Source organism: Neovison vison, chromosome 8, assembly GCF_020171115.1.
Source record: "Neovison vison isolate M4711 chromosome 8, ASM_NN_V1, whole genome shotgun sequence".
Classification (NCBI taxonomy): Eukaryota; Metazoa; Chordata; class Mammalia; order Carnivora; family Mustelidae; genus Neogale; species Neogale vison.
In genome coordinates, this window is record NC_058098.1 from 65,644,285 (window position 1) to 65,668,969 (window position 24,685).

A 24,685-nucleotide genomic window follows, 5' to 3' on the forward strand; every position below is an offset into this window, starting at 1 on the left:
GGCTTGATAGTTCATTTATTTTAAAGTGCTGAATAATATCTTATTAACTGCATGTACTACAGTTTATTCATTGACCTACTGAAGAACATTTTGGTTGCTTCAAAGATTTGACTATAGAACTTTTGTATGCGGGAATTTGGGTGACTTAAGTTCTCAATTCTTCTGAGTATATACCAAGGAACACTATTGCTAGATCATTTAAGTGTATGTTTAGGTTTTCAGATTTTGGGTGTGTGTGTACATGTGTATGTCTATGTTTAGTTTTGTAAGAAACTGCAAAACTGTCTTCCACAGTGTATCTACCATTTTGCATTTCTACCAGCAATGAATGAGAGTTTCTGTAACACCACAGCTTTGCTTGGTGTTGTAAGTGTTATAGACATTGGCTATTCTGATACATATGTAATGGTATCTTATTTTAATTTGCAGGTAAATCAATGTGGATTTTTTTATATACTTATTTTCTGTCTGTATTATTATTACCTTTTTTTTTTTTTTTTTTGGTGATGTGCTCAGATCATTCTCTTCCCCCCGCCAAAGATTTTATTTATTTATTTGACAGACAGAGATCACAAGTAGGCAGAGGCAGGCAAAGAGGGGGAAGCATGCTCCCAAGCTGAAGGCAGAGGCTTTATTCCACTGAGCCACCCAGGCACCCCCATTTTAAAATCTCGTTTTCTTCTTATTATAATTCATATATTTTGGGTAATAGTTCTTTCTCAAATGTTTCTCTTGCAAATATTTTTTCCATTCTGTGGTTTGTCTTCATTCTTTTGACAGTGTCTTTTGCAGAACAGAAGTTTGTTTGTTTGTTTGTTTGTTTTTAAATTTGACAGAGACACAGTGGAGAGGAAACACAAGCAGGGAGAGAGGGAGAAATAGGCTTCCTGCTGAGCAGGGAGCTTGCTGCAGGGCTCCATCCCAGGACCCTGGGATCATGACCTGAGCCGAAGGCAGATGGTTAATGAGTAAGCCACCTGGGTGCCCCCAGAACAGAAATTCTTAATTTTAATGAAATATATCATATCAGTTCTTTCATGGGTTGTCCCGTTGGTGTTGTATATTAAAAAGTCATCACCAAACCTGAGGTCATTTAGATTTTCTCCCATTATCTCCTAGAAATTTTGTAGTTTTATGTTTCCATTTAGGTTTGTGATCCATTTTGCATTAAATTTTGCAAGGGTATGAGGTCTGTGTTGTTGTTATTATTTTTATTATGATTTTGTGTGTGGATGTCAATTATTCCAATACTCTTTGTTGAAAGACTGTTTTGCCTCCACTATATTGCCCTTGCTCTTTTTTGTCAGAAATCAGTTAACTGTATGCATCCATTTTGTTTATATTTTTGCTAACATACTTTTGTTTTTGTTTTTTATTTTGCTGATATACTTTTGTTTTGTTTTGTTTTTTTTGAGACGTCTGTTCCTTTATTGACTGAACAGGCTGCTTACCAGGGATGAAGTAGAGGAGTGGGTGGTCTCAGTACCAGGCCTGCTGTGCTTCACAGCCTTGAAGGTAATGGAGAACTCACCCAGATAGTGGCCAGTCATCTTGGGCTTGGTTTCCTCCTATTTGAAGGTCTTGCCATTGTAGACACCCACCATGTTGCCCACCACCCTTAGTCAGGTTCATCTTAACCATCTTTTCCATCAGGGGAGCCTCTTTGGTCTTGCACACATGCTTCAACACTGAGTGTTGTTTCCTCCACAAACCCCAGGTGAGCCCCTACTGCTGCCAGGCACTGTAGAGCTGCACTAATGGCTTTTAGGACACATCCAGCAGCTGGTTGAGGTCCATGCCAGGGTAGGTGAACTTGTGGAAGGTGCGCTTTTTTTGCTCCACTTATGCTACATTATCAGCTCTTTGGAAGGGACCACCTAACACCACATTGTCTTGATTAGTCTAGGTTTATAGTAAGTATTGAAGTTAGGTAGTGTCAGTTCTAATTTTTTTCTTCAATATTTTGCAACTCTGGGATTTTTGCCTCTATCAATAAACTTTAGAATCACTTTGTTGATATCCACAAAATAAGTTCTTGGGATTTTGTTTGGGATTGCACTGAATCTGTAGGTGAAGTTGGGAAAAACTGACATCTTGTTCAGATCAGATCTTCTGTCCATGAACATGGAATGTCTTCAGTTATTTAGTTCTTTGATAGCTTTCTTTTAAAGATTTTATTTATTTATTTGAGAGAGAATGAGAGAGAGAGAGAGAGAGAGAGAGAGCGCGAGCGAGCGCGCGTGCGCGCTTGAGAAGGGGGAGGGTCAGAGGGAGAAGCAGACTCCCTGCTGAACAGGGAGCCTGATGGGGGACTCTATCCCGGGACTGCAGGATCATGACCTGAGCTGAAGGCAGTCAGTTAACCAACTGAGCCACCCAGGTGCCCCTAGTTCTTTGATTTCATTCATCAGAGTTTTGTAGTTACTCTCTTACAGATCTTATATATATTTTTCTTTCTTACACATATCTTGTTAGGTTTATAACTGTACTTGACGTGTGTAAACAGGGTTTAAACAGCATGTGTCCGCTTCTGTGCTATTTTTAAAAAATAAATACAGTAGGGTATTAATGTATTTTTGTCTTCCTTATGACTTTTTTCCTTATGATTTAATTTTTTTCTCTAGTTTTATTGTAAGAATGTAGCATATAGTATCATGTACAGACTGTGTGTTAATTGTCTTCTTAATGTTATTAGTAAGGCTTTTAATTAATAGCGGGCTTTTAGTAGTTAGGTTTTTGGGGGAGTCCAAAATTATATATGGATTTTCAACTGTGCAGAAGGATGGTACCCCCACCTCCCACAATGTTCCGGGATCACCGTCATTTCCTTTTTGGGGGTGCTAATATGAGTGATACTGTGTTTCATATTTCAAATTCATCTTGTTCATTGCTGGTATATAGGAAAGTGATTGACTTTTTTGTATTACCCTATTATTCTTCAAACTTGCTTATTATTTCCAGGATTATTTCATCAGTTGTTTTGGATTTCTATGTGGACAGTCATGTCGTCTGCAAATGTAGTTTTATTTTTTCCTTTCCAACCTGTGTTTCGTTTCTCTTTTCTTTTTTTTTTTTTTCTGTTACTGTATTAGCTGGGACTTCCACTATGATGATGATGTAAAGGGACATCTTTGATGATAGGGGACATCCTTGCCTTGTTCCTGATCTCAGTGAGAAAACTTTTGAGTTCCTTATCGTTAAGTATGATGTTTGCTTTTGTACATATTCTTTATTAAGTTGAGGAATTTGCTTCTATTCCTGGTTTACGGAGCATTGTTTTTGTTGCTTGTTTGTTTTATTGTGAATGGGTGTGGAGTTTTTGTCAAATGTTTTTCTACATGTATTAATGTGATCATGAATTTTTTGTTTTGTTTTTGTTTTTGTTTTTAGCATGTTGATGTGATGGATTATATTAATTCATTTTTAAAAGTTGAACCAGCCTTGCATACTTGGGATAAATCTCCACTTGGTTTTGGAGTATAATTCTTTTTTAATACATTGTTGGATTTGGTTTACTAATATTCTATTGAGGACCTTTTGTAGCTGTGTTTGTGAGTGATGCTTGTCTGTAGTTTCCTTGTAATGTTTTTGTCTGGTTTTGGTATTAAGGTAATGCTGGTCTCATAGGAGGAATTAAGAGTTATTTTATTTGCTTATATCTTCTGGAAGAGTGTAGAGAATTGGTATAATTTCTTTTTCATTAAGTTTGATAGACTTCACCAGTTAACCTGGTGCTTTTTAGTCTTGGAAGATTATTATTTATTCAATTTCTTTAATGGATATAGTCCTGTTTAGGTAATCTATTTCTTGTCTGTGTTTTTTTTTTTTTCTTTTTAAAGATTTAATTTATTTATTTGGCAGAGAAAGAGTGTGTACTAGAGAGCACAAGCAGGGGACATGCAGGCAGAGGGAGAAGCAGGATCCCTCCTCAGCAAGGAGCCCCATGCCTGGCTCAATCCCATTTTTGCCCACCCTCCCAACTCTGGCAACCACCAGTCTTTTTTCTATCTGTGATCTTGAGTCTTTATTTTGTTATTGTTTTTTGAAATTCCACACATATAAGGGAAATCATACTATATTTGTCATTCTCTGACTTATTTCATTTAATGCCCTTGAAATCGACTCATGTTATTGCAGATGGCAGGATTTCATATTTTTACAGTTAGAATATATTCTGTTGTGTATATGTGCCACATTTTCTTTATTCATCTGTTAGTGGACATGTAGGTTGTTTTCATGTCTTGGCAGTTTGTAAGTAATGCTGCAGTGAACTTGGGGATGCATATATCTTTTTGAGTTAGTGATTTCTTTTTTTCAGCCATTTACCTTTAATCTGTTTGCATATTTAATTGGGGTTTCCTGTAGACATCATATAGTTAATGTTAGATACTGTCATTGTGGATTAAAATTATCTACTGGTGGACATCTACCATTGATGTTCTAGTTAATATTGATATGGTTGTGTTAAGAGCTATCATATTTATTGCTCTTTTCTGTTGTCCTAGTTCTTCCTATTTTTTTGTCTTCCTTTCTTTTTCTGCCTTCCCTGTTTTTTTTTTTTTCCTTAAAAGATTTTATTTATTTATTTGACAGGCAGAGATTACAAGTAGGCAGAGAGAGAGAGGAGGAAGCAGGCTCCCCGCTGAGCAGAGAGCCCGATGCGGGGCTTGATCCCAGGACTCTGGGACCATGACCCGAGCCGAAGGCAGAGGCTTTAACCTTAACCCACTGAGCCACCCAGGCGCCCCAACCTTCCCTGGTTTTCACTTAGAATTTTTTGTGACTCCAGTTTTGCTCCTTTTTTAGCATGTTACGCCTTTTTTTTTTTTTTTTTTTTTACTTGTTTAGTGGTTGCTTTAGAGTTTGCAGTATACATTTACAACTAATCCAGGTCTATTTTCAAATAATACTATAGTACTTCATGGGTAATGTGAGTACCTCATAATAAAGTAATCTTAAATTTTCCTTTTCTTTGTGTCATTGCCATCACATATTTTACTTTTATATAAAATACATGAGCATATATGTAAACATGGAAATTTTGTATACATTTCTCATACATAATGGAAATACGTGTTGGTATTGTTTTGAGCAACTGGTATATGTTAGATCAGTTAAGAGAAAGAAAAATAGTTGTTTTTATTTTACCTTCATGTATATATATTTTACATAGATGTGAATTTCTCATCTGTATCTTTTTTTTTCCCTCTAAATTATCAACATCTTTTGTAAGGCTGATGTACTGGTAACAAATTCCTTCAATTTTGTTTGTGTGAGAAAATATTTCTCCCATTTCTTATGGAGTATTGAACTCTTTTTTTCTCTCAACTTTAAATATTTTACTCCACTCTTTTGCTTGCATGGTTTTTGAGAAGTTAAATGTGATTTTTAAACTCTTGCTCCTGTCATAGGAGAGGTTTTTTTTTTCACCAGGTTCTTTGTCATTTGTCTTTTATTTTCAGTAGTTTGAATAGGATATGTGTAAATATATTAATATTATTATTATTGTCATTTATTCTGCTCGATGCTCTCTGAGCATGCTAGATCTGAGCTTTCTGGATTTGTGGGTTTTTGTGTAACATTAAGTTGGGGGAATTTCATAGTAATTATTGTTTCAGATATTTCTCCTGTTCCTTCATCTTTTCTCTTTCTTTTTAGTCTTATTTCATGGATGTTATTCCTTTTGTAGTTATTCCACAGTTCTTGGATATTTTGTTTTGTTTGTCTTTATCTTTTTTTCTCTTTGCTTTTCAGTTTTGTAGATTTTTTTGAGATAGCCTTAAGTTTGGAGATTCTTACTTAAGCCATCTTCAGGTTATTAGTAAGCCCATCAAAGGCTTTCTTCATTTCTATGATAATGTTTTTGGTCTCCAGCATTTCTTTTTGTGCTTACAATTTTTATCTTTCTGTTTACATTCATTTGTTCATTTTTTGGTTATATACCCAGAAGTTGGATTGCTGGATTATATGGTAGTTTAAATTTTACTTTTGTGAGGAACTACCATATTGTTTCCATAATGGTTGCACCATTTTACATTTCTTTTCTTTCTTTTTTTTTTTTTTTTAAAGATTTTATTTATTTATCAGAGAGAGAGCAAGCACAGGCAGACAGAATGGCAGGCAGAGGCAGAGGGAGAAGCAGGCTCCACGCCGAGCAAGGAGCCCGATGTGGGACTCGATCCCACGATGCTGGGATCATGACCTGAGCCGAAGGCAGCTGCTAACCAACTGAGCCACCCAGGTGTCCCACCATTTTACATTTTTACTAACAATACACAAGGGTTCCAACTTTTCCATACCACTTCCGACACTGGTTATTTTCATTTTTTTTTCCTTTTTGCATAGTAGCCATTCTAGTGAATATAAAGTGGTATCCCATGGTGATTTTTTTTTTTTTTAAGATTTTATTTATTTATTTGACAGGCAGAGAGAGATCACAAGTAGGCAGAAAGTCAGGCAGAGAGAGAGAGGGGGAAGCAGGCTCCCCACTGAGCAGAGAGCCCAATGCAGGGCTCCATCCCAGGATCCCGAGATCACGACCTGAGCCGAAGGCAGAGGCTTAACCCACTGAGCCACCCAAGCGCCCCTCCCATGGTGATTTTGATTTCCATTTCCTTGATTGGTGATGTACAGCAGCTCTTTATATGCTTTTAGGAATTCATATATCATTTTTGGAGTAATGTCTATTATAAAGTCTTTTGCCTGTTTTCTAGTTGGGTTATTTGATTTTTTTATTATTGAATTGTAGGAGTGGTTTTTTTTTAATATATCCTAGATATTAATCTTTTATCACCTGTATGGTTTGCACATATTACTACCATTCTATAGATTGACTTTTTTACCCTATTGATTGTGTCCTTTGATATACAAAAGTTTTTAAGTTTGATTTATTTCTTTTTGTCTATTTTTACTTTGGTTTCCCATGTGTTTGTTGTCAATCCCAAGAAATACATTGCTTAATCAAATGTCATATAGTTATTCCCCTATGTTTTTTTCTAGGAGTTTTATAGTTTTGGATCTTAGTTTTAGGTCTTTAATTTGTTTGGAGTTCATTTTTGCAGATGGTGTAAAGTAAGGGTTTGGCTTTACTCTTTTGCGTATGAGTATCCAGTTTTCCTAGCACCATTTGTTGAAAACAGTCTTTTCTCCATTGAGTGTTGTTAGCACCCTTGTTGGAGATTATGTGACCGTATAGGTGAGCTTTTATTTTTGGGCCTTGCACCTGTCCTTGATCACTTACTCTTTTCAGTCTCTGTTTTAGAATTTCACTGGGCACCTCAAATTCTTCATATGTTTACTCAACAAACTACCTTACTTCATCATTGGTAAACTGAGACTGTTGGCAGTGAACCACCAGGCCCTATTCATTCTTCTGTCAACTGTAAATTTCCTTTTCAAGTACTTCCCCTTGAAGTTAGCCCTTTTCTTGTTACCCCTTTCAGTTTCCTAAGCCCTTATTGCCCCCTTTTCATTAAAACTGGCTGTTTTCTGAAACAACTGGCTGTTTTTCTTAGCCTGAAAACACATTCATCCTCTTGTTTGCCCTAAATAACTATCCACATTTGTGTCCCATTATTGCCCTATGTCTCCCCTCACTTTGTCAGTCAGAGCTTGTGAAAATTATTTAGCAGTATTGGTAAAAAGAGAGCAGTATTGGTAAAAAGAGAGGAAGTAGTGTAAGATACAAACAAAAGATTTTTTGTGTGTGTTTATGTGTATGTCTTTCAACTTTATACTTTTCTGTAGTTTTAAATTTTTTTAATCTTCATGTATGCTTTTATGACTTAAAACATATCTGCTTTTTTTTTTTTAAAGATTTTGTTTATTTATTTGACAGAGAGATAACAAGTAGGCAAAGAGGCAGGTAGAGAGAGAAAGAGGAGGAAGCAGGCTCCCTGCTAAGCAGAGAGCCCAATGGTGGGGCTCGATCCCAGAACTCTGGGATCATGACCTGAGCCAAAGGCAGAGGCCTTAACCCACTGAGCCACCCAGGCGCCCCACATATCTGCTTATTTTTTTTTTTAAAGATTTTATTTATTTATTTGACAGAGAGAGATCACAAGTAGGCAGAGAGGCAGGCAGAGAGAGAGGAAGGGAAGCAGGCTGAGCAGAGAGCCCGATGCGGGACTCGATCCCAGGACCCTGAGATCATGACCCGAGCCGAAGGCAGCGGCTTAACCCACTGAGCCACCCAGGTGCCCACATATCTGCTTATTTAACACCTTCTTTGATGAGAACTAAGAAGTATAGTAGGAGAAAGGGGTTTTAAGTTAAGAAGCCATAACATAGATTTATGTGACATTACAAAATGACTTTCCAAAACAATGGAGAAAATATGGATTATACAATAAATGTTGCTTGAACAATTGACATTTTGTTTAATGATTTTTTGGGTTTAATCATTTATTTTTAAAAAATAGTGCTCTTGCCTTGGTTATTTACCAAAACAAGTTTGACTTAAAAGTAATTTTAGAGAAACTGAAAGAAAACACCGATGAGTTTTCAACTCAAATGAGAAAGACCTTTTTTACCATATAATCTGAAAAAAAAAAAATGAACCAGTAAAGATAGTTTTTACTGCATAAAAATTGAAGCTTTATTTCAAACACATAAACACAGATAAATGACAATTTGGGAAAGCTGCAGAAAGCCCTGAGGGGCTTCTGGGTGGTGCACTTGGTTGGACCCTTGACTCTTGGCTTCAAAAAACATCCACCAAAAAACCCTCAGATGTCAGTATGGTTAAGAACCCTTAAAAATTAGCAAGAGAATCTTTTCTTTGCCCTTTGAAAGTTGGGAATGGCCATAGTATATTAGTAGAGAATTTATACTCTAAATATTTCAGTGTGAATATTAAAAATTGGTCTTATCAGTCAGAGAAATGCTAGGTTGACTTAGTGGTACCTCTTCTGCTTACCAAGTTGGCAGTGATTGAAGAAATGGGAAAAATTAATTAATTTTGAGGAGTATATACTCTGGGGCATTCAAATACTGAGTGGAGAAGTAGATTGCTATAAACTGTATGGCTATAAACCATACTGGCATGTAAACTATAAACTATGCTATAAACTCTACTGGCAATATAGTAAATGGTTCAGATATTTATATTCTTTGAACTAGTTATATTCTTTGAACTAGTCATTCAGTTTTTAGAAATTTATTAGGAAATAATGGTACACAAATTTATGTGTATTTCAATAAATAGTGCATATGTAACATCTGCCAGTTAATGTTCTTGGTTCCATGGTGGTGGGCAACCACAGGGTCTTACTTCAGTGGAGCCTTACAGTTGTTTTCTTTTTTTTTAAGAATTTTATTTATTTATTTATTTATTTGACGTACAGAGATCACAAGCAGGCAGAGAGGCAGACACGGAGAGGAGGGGAAGCAGGCTCTCTACTCAGCAGAGAGCCCTATGTGGGGCTCGATCCCAGGACCCTGGGATCATGACCCGAGACGAAGGCAGAGGCTTTAACCCACTGAGTCACCCAGGCACCTTGAGCCTTACAGTTTTGAGGGAGAGATAGCTATACAAACAAAAATACTTAGGAACTGTATAAATTCAGTGAAGGAAAGTAACAGGATTTTGTGAGAAATAATGAAGCAGGCATACTTTAGTATGATAGCGGGAGAATGCTATTCAGAACTATCTGAAATACCACTTTGCTGCTGCATTGTCCTGCCTCGATGTTAGCTTTGACTTAATTGTTCATCACGCAAACTCATGCAGGCAGTCAGTGTTTGAACTATGGTTTCTCTTGTACTGAGCAGGATTATTATGGAGACAATCCATTTTCAGAGTAAAACCGGCTAGTCTCATGAAGGTCTAAACCCAGCTCATGTGGGGTGAAGATCTAAGTTAAGTAAACCTAGCCATTCGTGAGTGAACAAATCCAGTGATAGGTGAATTCTGCTTCACAAAGATAGGATGAAGTGACATCAAGGACCGAAAAGTGAGGTTTCTGAGGATTTGAGTGCCCAAAGTCAGTATGGTACCTTTTCTGACATCTGCTCAAAACTTAAAATCAGAAGGATTGGGAGACCCCCCCTTTTCTGGGTCTGTATTCCTACTGAAAATGTAGATTTTTTTTCCCCCTTTTGCTTCCCTGGAATTTTTCTCTACTCACTTGACTTAGAATACCTGTGTTACGTTTTTAACAGATATACTGGACCCATTCCTGCCTCCCCAAGATGTAAGGGGAAGTGTGGGGGATGGGGAGCCTTCCATTTAATTGATACTTAACTGTTTCACTGTGCCAGACTAGAGTCTTGCTTAGTAGGGATTTCTGTTTTGTTTTGGTCAGGTGATTCTCAAGCTCATTTCCCCTTAGTTGTGGTTTCACTAGGAGAGTGAGAATCTTATTTGTTCATTCACATGTGTCTCTAGATGATGAGGCGTTTGTTTAAGGGAACCATAGTTTCTCTTTCATTTACGTACATTCATTGAATTTCTCACTCTGATATTGAAAGTGATGGATAGAAATCATATCATATCGGGGCGCCTGGGTGGCTCAGTGGGTTAAGCCGCTGCCTTCGGCTCAGGTCATGATCTCAGGGTCCTGGGATCAAGTCCCGCATCGGGCTCTCTGCTCAGCAGGAAGCCTGCTTCCCTCTCTCTCTCTCTGCCTGCCTCTCTGTCTACTTGTAATCTCTCTCTGTCAAATAAATAAGTAAAATCTTAAAAAAAAAAAAAAAGAAATCATATCATAACAATACTGGCTGTTGGCCTGTTTGAAACAGATTCCCCAGGGCTGCCCCAATTGTAGAGATGCATTCTGGTTTTAGTCACTGGCTAACCTATAGCATGCAAGGACTAGGTGAAGTAAAGTCCATGTCATGCTAGCCTTTGGTGAGAAATTTGGGTATTTTCAAAGCATGATGGAAGCCATAGAAGGATTTTAAATTTTAAGCAAAAGCGTAACATGGTTTGTCTTATGTTTGAAATGATACCCCTTTGGTGAATGAATTAGACGGGAGGAAAAATACATAGAGGGAAACAGGAAGGAATTAGCCTTTTCAGAAGTCCTAGAGGGAAATCATAGCAGACTTGAACTTTGGTAATAGCAACAGAGATGTAAAAAAATGGGTGGATGAGGTAATGTAGAAGGTAGAACTGACAGATTTTGGTGATATTTTGCACATAAGTTTAGAGCTTAGGCAAAGTGAGAACCAAAGATACATATTTGAGAGTCAATATACTACCAGTAGTCATAGGTGAGATTCAGTATTTGACACAGAGGAGATCTGAAAGAGAAGAGGTTTTAGGACTGGTTTGTGGGGAAGTCAGTGTGAGGAAGAGCCTGAGAAGGAATGGCCACTAAGGTGGAAGTTAAACTAGAGAGCATGGTGTCTTTGAAGTCATTGAGAAGAATATTTTAAGAAGATGAATGTGATTAAGAGTTTTTTCTGTAGGTTTGATTAAAAAGGAAAAATTGAAACATAGTTAACAGTGGGCAAACAGTCCATCTGCTGTCTAGTCTACCCTAGATAACCACTTCTTCACCTTATTAGGTATCTGATCAAATATCGCCTTAGTAAAACGTTTCCCAACAACTCTCTTATTTTATAGAACATTTGATGTTTTATATGATGCCATTGTGTCCCACCATCATTACCAGCTAAGAAAGAAGAAACACTGCCAACTGAACAGGCAGCAGTGTTAGGATTCCTGTGATTTGTGAGATATATAGTGATTCTAGCTTTGTCGAAATATGGTGTACTGAAAATAATTGATGAAGTACTATAAAATAGCACTCTTCTCTGCTCCTATATTATAGGTAATGGTTTGCTTGTCATCTCTCCTAAAATGCAGGCTTCTTGAAGACAGAGATTTTTTTGTGTGTCCTACTGGTGCCCCAGTGCCTGGTGAATGATAGCAGGCACAACAAACAAATCCTAAATCTGCATTATTAAATAAATCAAATGAATAAATGAAAACATACTACTTTGTAGACTTCTTTTTTCAATTAATATATTGGTTTTTTTCTGTGTCCTTGTATAATTTTCAGAAATTATGTTTGATGGCTGTGTACCCTTATCATGTGTGTATGATAGAATCTGGTGTGTCCCAGGATCTTAAACTTTGAACTTTCAGAAATAAAAGAGCCAGGGTGTGGACTGGGTTTATTACTGGAAGTATTCAACTTTTATTTCTACCTTTTTAATTCCTTGAGTGTAAAACACTGATCTGTAGAGAGAACAACAAACAGTACCTGGACTGGGGAGTCCTCCATGCCTTAATGGCTTAGAAGTACTTCCTTATTTTTCCCCCATAAAGACTTGAATATGGCAAGAGAAGATTTTAGTATACCTTGCCTTCCCTAAGAAAGCAGGTTTCTGTCTGTTTAGTTATCTGTAAAGTGAGAGAGTGGCACCAAATCTTTTTTCAGCTTTCTTGCTGTTATAAATTCTTAATTTCTTTATTTTTTTAATTTTTAAATAATAATATATATTTAAATAATTTAATTAATTAAATAAGTTAAGTTAAATTTATTTAAATAATAAATAAATAAACATATATTTCTATCCCCAGGGGTACAGGTTTGTGAATTGCCAGGTTTACACACCTCACAGCACTCAGGATAGCACATACCCTCCCCAATGTCCATAACCCCACCCCCTTCGCCCAACCTCCCTCCCCCTAGCAACCCTCAGTTTGTTTTGTGAGATTAAGGGTCACTTATGGTTTGTCTCCCTCCCACTCCCATCTTGTTTCATTTATTCTTTTCCAACCCTCCGACCCCCCATGTTGCATCTCCACTTACTCATCTTAGGGAGATCATATGATAGTTGTCTTTCTCCGATTGACTTATTTCGCTAAGCATAATACCCTCTAGTTCCATCCACGTTGTCACAAATGGCAAGATTTCATTTCTTTTGATGGTTGCATAGTATTCCATTGTGTATATATACCACATCTTCTTTATCCATTCATCGGTTGATGGACATCTAGGTTCTTTCCATAGTTTGGCTATTGTAGACATTGCTGCTATAAACATTCGGGTACATGTGCCCCTTCAGATCACTACATTTGTATCTTTAGGGTAAATACCCAGTAGTGCAATTGCTGGGTCATAGGGCAGTTCTATTTTCAACATTTTGAGGAACCTCCATTCTGTTTTCCAGAGTGGTTGCACCAGCTTGCATTCCCACCAACAGTATAGGAGGGTTCCCCTCTCTCCGCATCCTCGCCAGCATCTGTCATTTTCTGACTTGTTAATTTTAGCCATTCTGACTGGTGTGAGGTGATATTTCCTTGTGGTTTTGATTTGTATTTCCCTGATGCCGAGTGATATGGAGCACTTTTTCATGTGTCTGTTGGCCATCCGGATGTCTTCTTTGCAGAAATGTCTGTTCATGTCTTCTGCCCACTTCTTGATTGGATTATTTGTTCTTTGGATGTTGAGTTTGCTAAGTTCTTTATAGATTTTGGACACTAGCCCTTTATCTGATAGTCTTTGCAAATATCTTCTCCCATTCTGTCAGTTGTCTTTTGGTTTTGTTAACTGTTTCCTTTGTTGTGCAAAAGCTTTTGATCTTGATGAAATCTCAATAGTTCATTTTTCCCCTTTCTTCCCTTGCCTTTGGCCATGTTCCTAGGAAGATGTTGCTGCGGCTGAGGTCGAAGAGGTTGCTGCCTTTGTTCTCAAGGATTTTGATGGATTCCTTTCTCACATTGAGGTCCTTCATCCATTTTGAGTCTATTTTCGTATGTGGTGTAAGGAAATGGTCCAATTTCATTTTTCTGCATATGGCTGTCCAATTTTCCCAACACCATTTATTGAAGAGGCTGTCTTTTTTCCATTGGACATTCTTCCCTGCTTTGTCGAAGATTAGTTGACCATAGAATTGAGGGTCTATTTCTGGGTTCTCTGTTCTGTTCCATTGATCTAGGTGTCTGTTTTTGTGCCAGTACCATGCTGTCTTGATGAAGCTCTTGTAATAGAGCTTGAAGTCTGGAATTGTGATGCCACCACTTTCTTTTTCAATATCCCTTTGGCTATTCGAGGTCTTTTCTGGTTCCATATAAATTTTAGGATTATTTGTTCCATTTCTTTGAAAAAAGTGGATGGTATTTTGATAGGAATTGCATTAAATGTGTAGATTGCTTTAGGTAGCATGAACATTTTCACAATATTTATTCTTCCAATCCATGAGCATGCAACATTTTTCCATTTCTTTGTGTCTTCCTCAATTTCTTTCATGAGTACCTTATAGTTTTCTGAGTATAGATTCTTAGCCTCATTGGTTAGGTTTATTCCTAGGTATCTTATAGTTTTGGGTGCAATTGTAAATGGGATTGACTCCTTAATTTCTCTGTCTTCTGTCTTGTTTTTGGTGTAGAGAAATGCAACTGATTTCTGTGCATTTCATTTTATATCCTGACACTTCACTGAATTCCTATATAAGTTCTACCAGTTTTGGAGTGGAGTCTTTGGGTTTTCCTCATATAGTATCATATCATCTGTGAAGAAGTGATGGTTTGACTTCTTCTTTGTCGATTTGGATGCCTTTAATTTCCTTTTGTTGTCTGATTGCTGAGGCTAGGACTTCTAGTACTATGTTGAATAGCATTGGTGATAATGGACATGCCTGCAGTGTTCCTGACCTTAGCGGAAAAGCTTTCAGTTTTTCTCCATTGAGAATGATATTTGCAGTGGGTTTTTCATAGATGGCTTTGATGATATTGAGGTATGTGCTCTCTATCCCTACACTTTGAAGAGTTTTGATCAGGAAGGGATGCTGTACTTTGTCAAATGCTTTTTCAACATCTATTGAGAGTATCATATGGTTCTTACTCTTTCTTTTATTAATGTGTTGATCACATTGATTTGCGGATGTTGAACCAACCTTGCAGCCCTGGAGTAAATCCCTCTTGGTCATGGTGAATAGTCCTTTTAATATGCTGTTGAAGCCTATTGGTGAGTATTTTGGTGAGAATTTTCGCATCTGTGTTCATCAAGGATATTGGTCTGTAGTTCTCTTTTTTGATGGGATCCTTGTCTGGTTTTGGGATCAAGGTGATTCTGGCCTCATAAAAAGAGTTTGGGGGGTGCCTGGGTGCCTCAGTGGGTTAAGCCGCTGCCTTCGGCTCAGGTCATGATCTCAGAGTCCTGGGATCGAGTCCCGCATCGGGCTCTCTGCTCAGCAGGGAGCCTGCTTCCCTCTATCTCTCTCTGCCTGCCTCTCTGCCTACTTGTGATTTCTCTCTGTCAAATAAATAAATAAAATCTTAAAAAAAAAAAAAGAGTTTGCAAGTTTTCCTTCCATTTCTATTTTTTGGAATAGTTTCAGTAGAATAGGACTTAGTTCTTTAAATGTTTGGTAGAATTCCCTTGGGAAGTTGTTTGGCCCTGGGCTTTTGTTTGTTTGGTGATTTTTTTTTTAAAGATTTTATTTATTTATTAGAGAGGCAGTGAGAGAGAGCATGGGCGAGGAGAAGGTCAGAGAATGAAGCAGACTCCCTGTGGAGCTGGGAGTCCGATGTGGGACTCGATCCCGGGACTCCAGGATCATGATCTGAGCCGAAGGCAGTCGTCCAACCAACTGAGCCACCCAGGCGTCCCTGTTTGGGGATTTTTGATGACTGTTTGAATCTCCTTACTGGTTATGGGTCTGTTCAGGTTTTCTATTTCTTCCTGGTTCAGTTCTGGTAGTTTATATGTTTCTAGGAATGTATCCATTTCTTCCAGATTGTCAAATTTGTTGGTGTAGAGTTGCTCATAGTATGTTCTTATAATTGTCTGTATTTCTTTGGTGTTAGTTGTGATCTCTCCTCTTTCATTCATGATTTTATTTATTTGGGTCCTTTCTCTTTTCTTTTTGATAAGTCTGGCCAGGAGTGTATCAATCTTACTAATTCTTTCAAAGAACCAGCTCCTAGTTTCGTTGATTTGTTCTTTTGTTTGTTTGGTTTCTATTTCTTTGATTTCTGCTCTGATCTCTATGATTTCTCTTCTGCTGGGTTTAGGCTTTCTTTGTTATTCTTTCTCCAGCTCCTTTAAATGTAGGGTTAGGTTGTGTACTTGAGACCTTTCTTGTTTCTTGAGAAAGGCTTGTACTGCTATATATTTTTCTCCCAGGACTGCCTTTGCTGTGTCCCACAGATTTGAACCGTTGTGTTTTCATTACCATTTGTTTCCATGAATTTTTTTCAGTTCTTCTTTAATATCCTGGTGGACCCATTCATTCTTTAGAAGGATGCTGTTTAGTCTCCATGTGTTTGGGTTCTTTCCAAATTTCCTCTTGTGATTGAGTTCTAGCTTCAGAGCATTGTGGTCTGAAAATATGCACGGATTGATCCTAATCTTTTGATACCAGTTGAGACCTGATTTAGGACCGAGGATGTCATCTATTCTGGGAATGTTCCATGTGCACGAGAGAAGAATGTGTATTCTGTTGCTTTGGGATGGAATGTTCTGAAGATATCTGTGATGTCCATCTGGTCCAGCGTGTCGTTTAAGGCCTTTATTTCCTTGTTGATCTTTTGCTTGGATGATCTGTCCATTTCAGTGAGGGGAGTGTTAAAGTCCCCTACTAGTATTGTATTATTGTTGATGTGTTTCTTTGATTTTGTTATTAATTGGTTTATATAGTTGGCTGCTCCCACATTGGGGGCATAGATATTTAAAATTGTTAGATCTTCTTGTTGGACAGACCCTTTGAGTATGATATAGTGTCCTTCCTCATCTTTTATTATAGTCTTTGGCTTAAAATCTAATTGATCTGATACAAGGATTGCCACTCCTGCTTTCTTCTGATGTCCATTAGCATGGTAAATTCTTTTCCAGCCCCTCACTTTAAATTTGGAGGTGTCTTTGGGCTTAAAATGAGTTTCCTGTAGGCAACATATAGATGGGTTTTGTTTTCTTATCCATTCTGATACCCTGTATCTTTTGATTGGGGCATTTAGCCCATTCACATTCAGGGTAACTATTGAGAGATATGAATTTAGTGCCATTGTATTGCCTGTAAGGTGACTGTTACTGTATATTGTCTCTGTTCCTTTCTGATCTACTACTTTGAGAGTCTCTCTTTGCTTAGAGGATTCCTTTCAATATTTCCTGTAGAGCTGGTTTGGTGTTTGCAAATTTTTTCAGTTTTTGTTTGTCCTGGAAGCTTTTAATCTCTCCTTCTATTTTCAATGATAGTCTAACTGGATATAGTATTCTTGGCTGCATGTTTTTCTCTTTTAGTGCTCTGAAAATATCATGCCAGCTCTTTCTGGCCTGCCAGGTCTCTGTGGATAAGTCTACTGCCAATCTAATATTTTTACCATTGTATGTTACAGACTTCTTTTCCCGGGCTGCTTTCAGGATTTTCTCTTTGTCACTAAGACTTGTAAATTTTACTATTAGGTGATGGGGTGTGGGCCTATTCTTATTGATTTTGAGGGGCGTTCTCTGAACCTCCTGAATTTTGATGCTCGTTCCCTTTGCCATATTGGGGAAATTCTCCCCAATAATTCTCTCCAGTATACCTTCTGCTCCCCTCTCTCTTTCTTCTTTTTCTGGAATCCCAATTATTCTAATGTTGTTTCGTCTTACGGTGTCACTTATCTCTTGAATTCTCCCCTCTTGGTCCAGTAGCTGTTTGTCCCTCTTTTGCTCAGCTTCTTTATTCTCTGTTCTTTGGTCTTCTATGTCACTAATTCTTTCTTCTGCCATATTTATCCGAGCAGTGGGAGCCTCCATTTTTTAAAAGATTTTATTTATTTATTTGAGAGAGATTTATTGAGAGAGATCACAAGCAGGCAGAGAGGCAGGCAGAGAGAGAGAGAGGAGGAATCAGGCTCCCTGCTGAGCAGAGAGCCCGATGCGGGGCTCAATCCGAGGACTCGGGAGTTCATAGCTTTTTTGATTTCAACTTATTTAGAGTTCAGTTCCTTTATTTCTCCAGAAAGGGCCTTTATATCTCCTGAGAGGGTTTCTCTAATATCTTCCATGCTTTTTTTGAGCCTGGCTAGAACCTTGAGAGTCATCATTCTCAACTCTATATCTGATATATATTACCAATGTGTATATCGATTAGGTCCCCAGCCTTCAGTACTGCCTCTTGTTCTTTTTTTGTGGTGAATTTTTCTGCCTTGTCATTTTGTCCCGGTAAGAGTATATGAAGGAGCAAGTAAAATACTAAAAGGGTCGAAAAGACCCCAGGAAAATACGCTTTAACTAAATCAGAAAAGATCTCGAATTATGGAGGGAGAAAGGGGATAAAAAGAGGTTCAGAAAAAAAAAAAGAAACTATTAAAAAAAGAAAACGAATAAATAAAAAATATAAAAAAGAAAAAATATATATATTAGATAAAATTTCAGAAAGTGGTCGATTTTCTGTTTCTAGAGTTGCTGTTCTTCTTCTCTTTGATCTCCCGTTGGATTTGTAGGTGTTTGCAGTCTTTAGATAAGCTATCTAGCTGATCTCCTGCTACCTGAAGTAGTCTCAGCCTGCTACTTCTTCGCCATCTTTACTCCTCCCTCATATATTCTTAATTTCTGATGTTATCTTGTCCTGCTGTTCTTAAATTTATTTTTAGTTTAATGATGGGAATTCTAAAACATGGAATCATGATTTTTATGATACTTGTGCATTTTTTTAAAGATTTTATTTATTTATTTGACAGACAGAGATCACAAATAGGCAGAGAGGCAGGCAGAGAGGAGGAGGAAGCAGGCTCCTTGCTGAGCAGAGTGTCCGATGTGGGGCTCGATCTCAAGACCCTGAGATCATGACCTGAGCCCAAGGCATAGGCCTAACCATCTGAGCCACCCAGGTGCCCAATGTGATATATATCCATTTTTGCAGGCAGTTTTTTTTTTCATACCTTTTAGGTGAACTGGAATCAAGTATGTTAATACTAACCTTATTAGGGTAGATTTTTAGTTCTTTGATACTTTACAAAATTTAAAATATGAAAAATTAAAAGAACTCTTAATTTTTTTTTTTTTTAGAAGTCAATGAAAGGATTCTATTTTGCAAAGCTGTACTATGAAGTTAAAGAATATGATCTTGCTAAAAAGTAAGTACCAAACTGTAAACATGCTTTAGTTTTCTAAAGTCATTCCCCACCTCCACCTGGGTATTCTTACTTGAAATTGGTGAAAATAATATGTTTTTTTTTAGCAGTTCTTCCTATGTATGTCCTGGAAATAAGGTATTCTATTACTCCAGACTGATACAAAGGACTAGCCTCAATTCCATGGAGATTGAGCCTAGAATGAGTATTTTCTGCATGCATGCCGCTTGTTTATACGTAGGGCAAGAAATCATTAGGCTTTAGGCTTAAAACACTTCTAAGGAATAAAAGAGAACCATGCTGTTTTAAATTTCTTCCTGTTTAGATATCTGGTACTTTAATCAGCTGGAAAAATACCAATGAATACAAAATTAAACTGTGATTTCTGGACAGGAGAATAGCTTGTGTAAAAGATCTTTGACTCAGTAGGTAACAGTATGAGGCTTTGTCTCACCTCCTAAGGCCAAGAAGTTCAGTGATCTGATTTCCTGGTTTAGAGTGCCTTAAAGCAGGAAATTAGGAGGGAGGTGAGCAGATAGGTTAAAGACATTTATGGGAAGATGAAAATTCTGATAGGTAAGGAAAATAATAACACCTTTATTTAACTAGCAGCAATGGGACTGTCAACCTTGTTCCTTTTTAATGTGACCCTTTTTCCTCCAGTTTTGGTTTTTGGTGTATATATAGATATACTTATTGTTTATGTATATATTTATATATAATATTTATTGAGCCCAGAAGATGCTTATTTTTTAGCTGTTAACTTGAATTAAGAAATGGATATTACCTACATTTGTTAGTTTATTTAGTAATTTTTCCTCTGCTCTGTTTTAGCTGGGAACAGTACTATTATTAGATATTACTTTCTTGTTTAAAAGGTGAATAGTACAATAAGAAAAGGTAAATATTTACTATAATCTTTTTCTAATTTCTGTGTAAAACTTTTTAGTGCTTTATTGAAATATAATCGGGGAAAAGTAATTTATGTGTTCATTTCTTATGTATGGGTAGCATTAGAAAAAAAATTTTGTAAATGTAATAGTTAATGGTAAAATAAATATATGTCAATTTTGTATGTATGTGTATTTTCTTTTTATGGATACTTTTGAGTTTTTAGCATATTCTAGTTTAAGTAAATAGTGGTAGTCAATAATGAGAATAACTGTGGATTAGTTTAGTGTTTGCTTTGGTTTAAGATGTACTCTTCAGGTTGGAATTAAATACAGTTCTGAATGTTATAATTTGAAGATTATTTTGTATTATTATTTTTAAACAGATATATAACTGCATATATTAATGTGCAAGAAAGAGATCCCAAAGCTCACAGATTTCTTGGTCTTCTTCATGAAGTGGAGGAAAATATAGACAAAGCTGTTGAATGTTACAAGGTAAAGCATTTAAGATTAAAATATAGCCTTTGTACAGTCAAACACATGATACCCAGAGTAATTTGTATAGTAAATAATTCAAATATATTTTATAGATGTTATGAAAATAAGCATTGGTATGATAATACTATTAACACAGATTAGAATAGATCTTAAGTTATTTGGCTCAAAGTACACTGTAATTTAATCATTAAGTTAGCACTTGTAAAAGAGGATTAACACCCAGAAATGCTATTCTTATGAGTGTGGTTTTCTTTCTTTTTTGGGAGCACTTCCCCTGATAACAACACAATTTTTATTTAATTCATCTGCAAAAAATTCCAGTATACTTTAAGTTTGACTTAAACAACTTTGAAATACCATGTTGTCACTGGGAAAAATTTTTAAGGAGGACAGTGATGAATTTTTAACTTTTATATGTGAGTGTAGGTACTTTAGGAATCCTAACTTACTATTTCTTTTCTGGTGGCAGCGTTCAGTGGAATTAAACCCAACACAAAAAGATCTTGTTTTGAAGATTGCAGAGTTGCTTTGCAAAAATGATGTTACTGATGGAAGAGCAAAATACTGGGTTGAAAGAGCAGCCAAACTTTTCCCAGGAAGTCCTGCAATTTATAAACTAAAGGTAAAAACAGAACAAAACATAGTAAAAACTGTTGGAGAAAACTTAAGACTCTGCCATTTCTAATATTTGGAATTTAAATCCTAGTATGTGTGGGACTTGGTGGGAAATGGGTGAAGGTGGTAAAAAGGTACAGACTTCTGTGTGTAAATTCTGTGGATATGTATAGTATAGTGACTATTGTTAACCATTCTGTATTATATATTTGAAAGCTGTGAAGAGAGCAGGTAGATCTTAAAAGTTCTCATCACAAGAAAAATAATTATTTTTTAAAGATTTTATTTATTTGGGGGCGCCTGGGTGGCTTGGTGGGTTAAGGCCTCTGCTTTCAGTTCAGGTCAGGTCCTTTGATCGACCTCGCATCGGGCTCACTGTTCAGGGGGGAGCCTGCTTCCCCCCACTCACTCACTCACTCTCTCCCTCTCTCTCTCTGCCTGCCTCTCTGCCTACTTGTGATCTCTGTCAAATAAATAAAATATTTTTTTAAAAAATAAAGATTTTATCTATTTCAGACAGAGAGAGAGCGCTGACTCACAAGCTGGGGGGAGGGGCAGAGGCAGAGGGACAAGCAGAATCCTTGCCAAGCAGGGAATCTGACTTAGGGCTTGATCCCAGGACGCTGGGATCATGATCTGAGTTGAAGGCAGCCTCCCAGGTACATCCAGAAAAGAATAATTTATAACCACGTGAAGTGATGGATGTAACCTTATTGTGGAAATCATGTCACTATATATATGCCTTAAATTGTGGTACACCTTAAATAATACAATGTTATATGTTAATTATATCTATAAGAAATTGCAGAACAAAATTTTTTTCTTCAAAACCTTTCTGAGTATATGCTGCTTTATTAGGCATTATTATGTTTTATAAATGGCATCATTTACCCTTATGAAATGATTAATATAGGGATTTTATATTTTTATAGCTAGATGGTAGGGTTAGGATTTAAATTGAGCTCTGACTGATAAAAAATTTTTGCTTCATTGGGTGAAAAGGATGAGAATTTAGGGTTATTACACAGGTTTTTAAGAACTCTCATCTAAAAGTAGAGTCTGGGGCGCCTCGCTGGCTCAGTTGTAGAGCATGTTACTCTAGATTTTGAGGTTGTGAGTTTGAGTCCCACATTGGGTGTAGAGATTACTTAAAAACAAAATCTTTAAGGAAAAAAATGGAAAGGATTGTGTTAGGGAACAGTGAAGTTTTCAAGCAAAAGATAACAGTTTCTCCAGTATGTTATAGAGAATCACTAAAAATAATAGGAAGTTTTTACTAATGTATTGACCAATGACCAATTCTAATGGTTATTTTTTACTGAGTAAAATATAGTTTACCTAAGTAACTCTTTTGGAGAAAGTCTTTCCAAATTGGCTAACAGAATTTTAAGTGTGTAGTTGACCGTTGAATGATGTGGGAACTAGGTGCTGCGACTCCTTGTGCAGTTGAAAATAGCCATATAATTTTTTTAAAGAGATTTTGTTTGACAGAGAGAGATCGCAAGAAGGCAGAAAGGCAGGCGGAGAGTGGGGGTAAGCAGCCTGCCTGCTGAGCAGAGAGCCCTATGCCTGGCTCAATCCCAGGACCCAGAGATCATGACCTAAGCCGAAGGCAGAGGCTTAACCCACTGAGCCACCCAGGTGCCCCTCCATATAATTTTTTTAAAAGATTTTATTTTTTGGGGCGCCTGGGTGGCTCAGTGGGTTAAGCCACTGCCTTCGGCTCAGGTCATGATCTCAGGGTCCTGGGATCGAGTCCCGCATCGGGCTCTCTGCTCAGCAGGGAGCCTGCTTCCTCCTCTCTCTCTCTCTCTGCCTGCTTCTCTGCCTACTTGTAATCTCTCTCTGTCAAATAAATAAATAAAATCTTTAAAAAAAAAAAAAGATTTTATTTTTTTAAGTAATCTCTACACTGAATGTGGGACTCAAGCTCAAAATCCCAAGATCAAGAGTCACATACTCTGGACTGAGTGCCAGGAGCTCCCGCATAGACGTTTTGACTCCCCAAAAACTTCATTAATAGTCTACTGTTGACTGGAAGCCTTACTGATAACATGAATAGTCATTTAACCCTTATTTTGTATGCTGTTATATTATATATATATATATTATATATATACTGTATTCTTACATTTAAAACGTTAGAGAAAAGAACATGTTAAAATTATGAGGAGAAAAAAATAAAAAAATTATGAGGAGAAAATATATTTAGAGTCCTGTATTTGTTGAAAAAAATCCACATGTAAACAGAACTATACATTTCAAACCTATGTTCAAGGGTCAGCTGTATATTGTTTTTAATGGCTTCCCCACCCTTATTATATATATTTTGTATATGTATATAGGCATATACATATACATGTTAGAATTTATTTCATTTTACTTTATTTTAGATTTTATTTGAGATAGAGTGAGCATGAATGGGGGGTGAGGGGCAGAGGGAGAGGGACAAGCAGATTCCTGCTAAGTGCAGATCCTGACTTAGGGTTTGATCTCAGGACCCTGAGACCACGACCTGCACTGAAGTCAGACATTTAACTTACTGAGCCATCCAAGCACCCCAGTAGAATTTATTTTGAAATAATTATATTTTTCACAAGAAGTTGGAAAGATTGTAAAGAGAGGTTCTGTGTATCTGTCACTAGCTTTCCCCAGCAGCTACTTGTTATGTAACTGTAGTACAGTATCAAAATCAGTAATTTGACATTGATACAATGTGTGTGTAATTTTTCATTTTACCATGTATAGATTGGTGTAACCACCACTGCAATTAAAGTACAAAGCTGTTTCATCATCGCAGACATCTCCCTCATGCTACCTCTTTTATAGTCCTACCCACCCCCTTCTTCCCATCATTCCTTCTTTTTTTTTTTTTCCCCCAAAGATTTTATTGATTTATTGGACAGACAGAGATCACAAGTAGGCAGAAAGGCAGGCAGAGAGAGGGGGCTTCCCCGATGTGGAGAGCCCGATGTAGGGCTCGATCCCAGGACCCTGAGATCATGACCTGAGCCGAAGGCAGAGGCTTAACCCACTGCGCCACCCAGGAGCCCCCTCTTCCCATCATTGTTAACCTCTAGCAACTACTAATTTGTTCTCCAAATTAGTATAATTTCATAATTTCAAAATGTTATATAAGTGGAATCATGCAGTATGTGGCTTTTTGAGGTTAGCTTTTTTTCATTCAGCATAATGCCCCTGAGATCAGTCCAAGTTGGGTGTGTCAGTAGTTTGTTCCTTTTATTGCTGAGTAGTATTTTGTGTATGGATGTATTCCACAGTTTAACTATTTACTTTTGATGGATATTTTGGTTGTTCCCAGTTTTTTTCCATTATAAATCTCCTATGAACAAATGTTCGCAGATTTTAAAATCTGAAATATTTTTAAAAACCCTAGAGATTAAATACCAGTTAAATCAAGTTTTCTTGTTTCTATAATTAAGCAGCTGGGTTTTAGATATTAATCTAAAATGTAAAGTTTAAGTGTATAGGTTTCTTTACCATTGTGTTAGCCTCAAACATAATTTCCTTACTGGTCTTGACAGTCCAATTTATTTGATGACAGTGATGTTAAGGAACATATATATTGATAGGAGTTTATTTTTCTTGTATTGTAAAATAGCTGCTCCTGAAAGATGTTGATTTTCTTTAGTAACTTCATTATTTA

At 36.9% G+C, this 24,685-nt stretch overlaps 1 protein-coding gene and 1 pseudogene across 2 annotated transcripts in view; one reads left to right on the forward strand and one right to left on the reverse strand.

The window, feature by feature from the left end:
* The window catches only part of RANBP2 (RAN binding protein 2), an 85,445-nt gene that overhangs the window by 12,749 nt on the left and 48,011 nt on the right, over positions 1 to 24,685 (forward strand). For both annotated transcript variants that reach the window (XM_044263798.1, XM_044263797.1), the window contains exons 2-4: positions 18,948 to 19,015; positions 20,289 to 20,400; positions 20,873 to 21,025. In XM_044263798.1, coding sequence (XP_044119733.1) covers positions 18,948 to 19,015; positions 20,289 to 20,400; positions 20,873 to 21,025 — 333 coding nt within the window. The remainder of the gene's footprint in view (positions 1 to 18,947; positions 19,016 to 20,288; positions 20,401 to 20,872; positions 21,026 to 24,685) is intronic.
* LOC122915830 lies at positions 1,027 to 3,129 on the reverse strand (annotated as a pseudogene).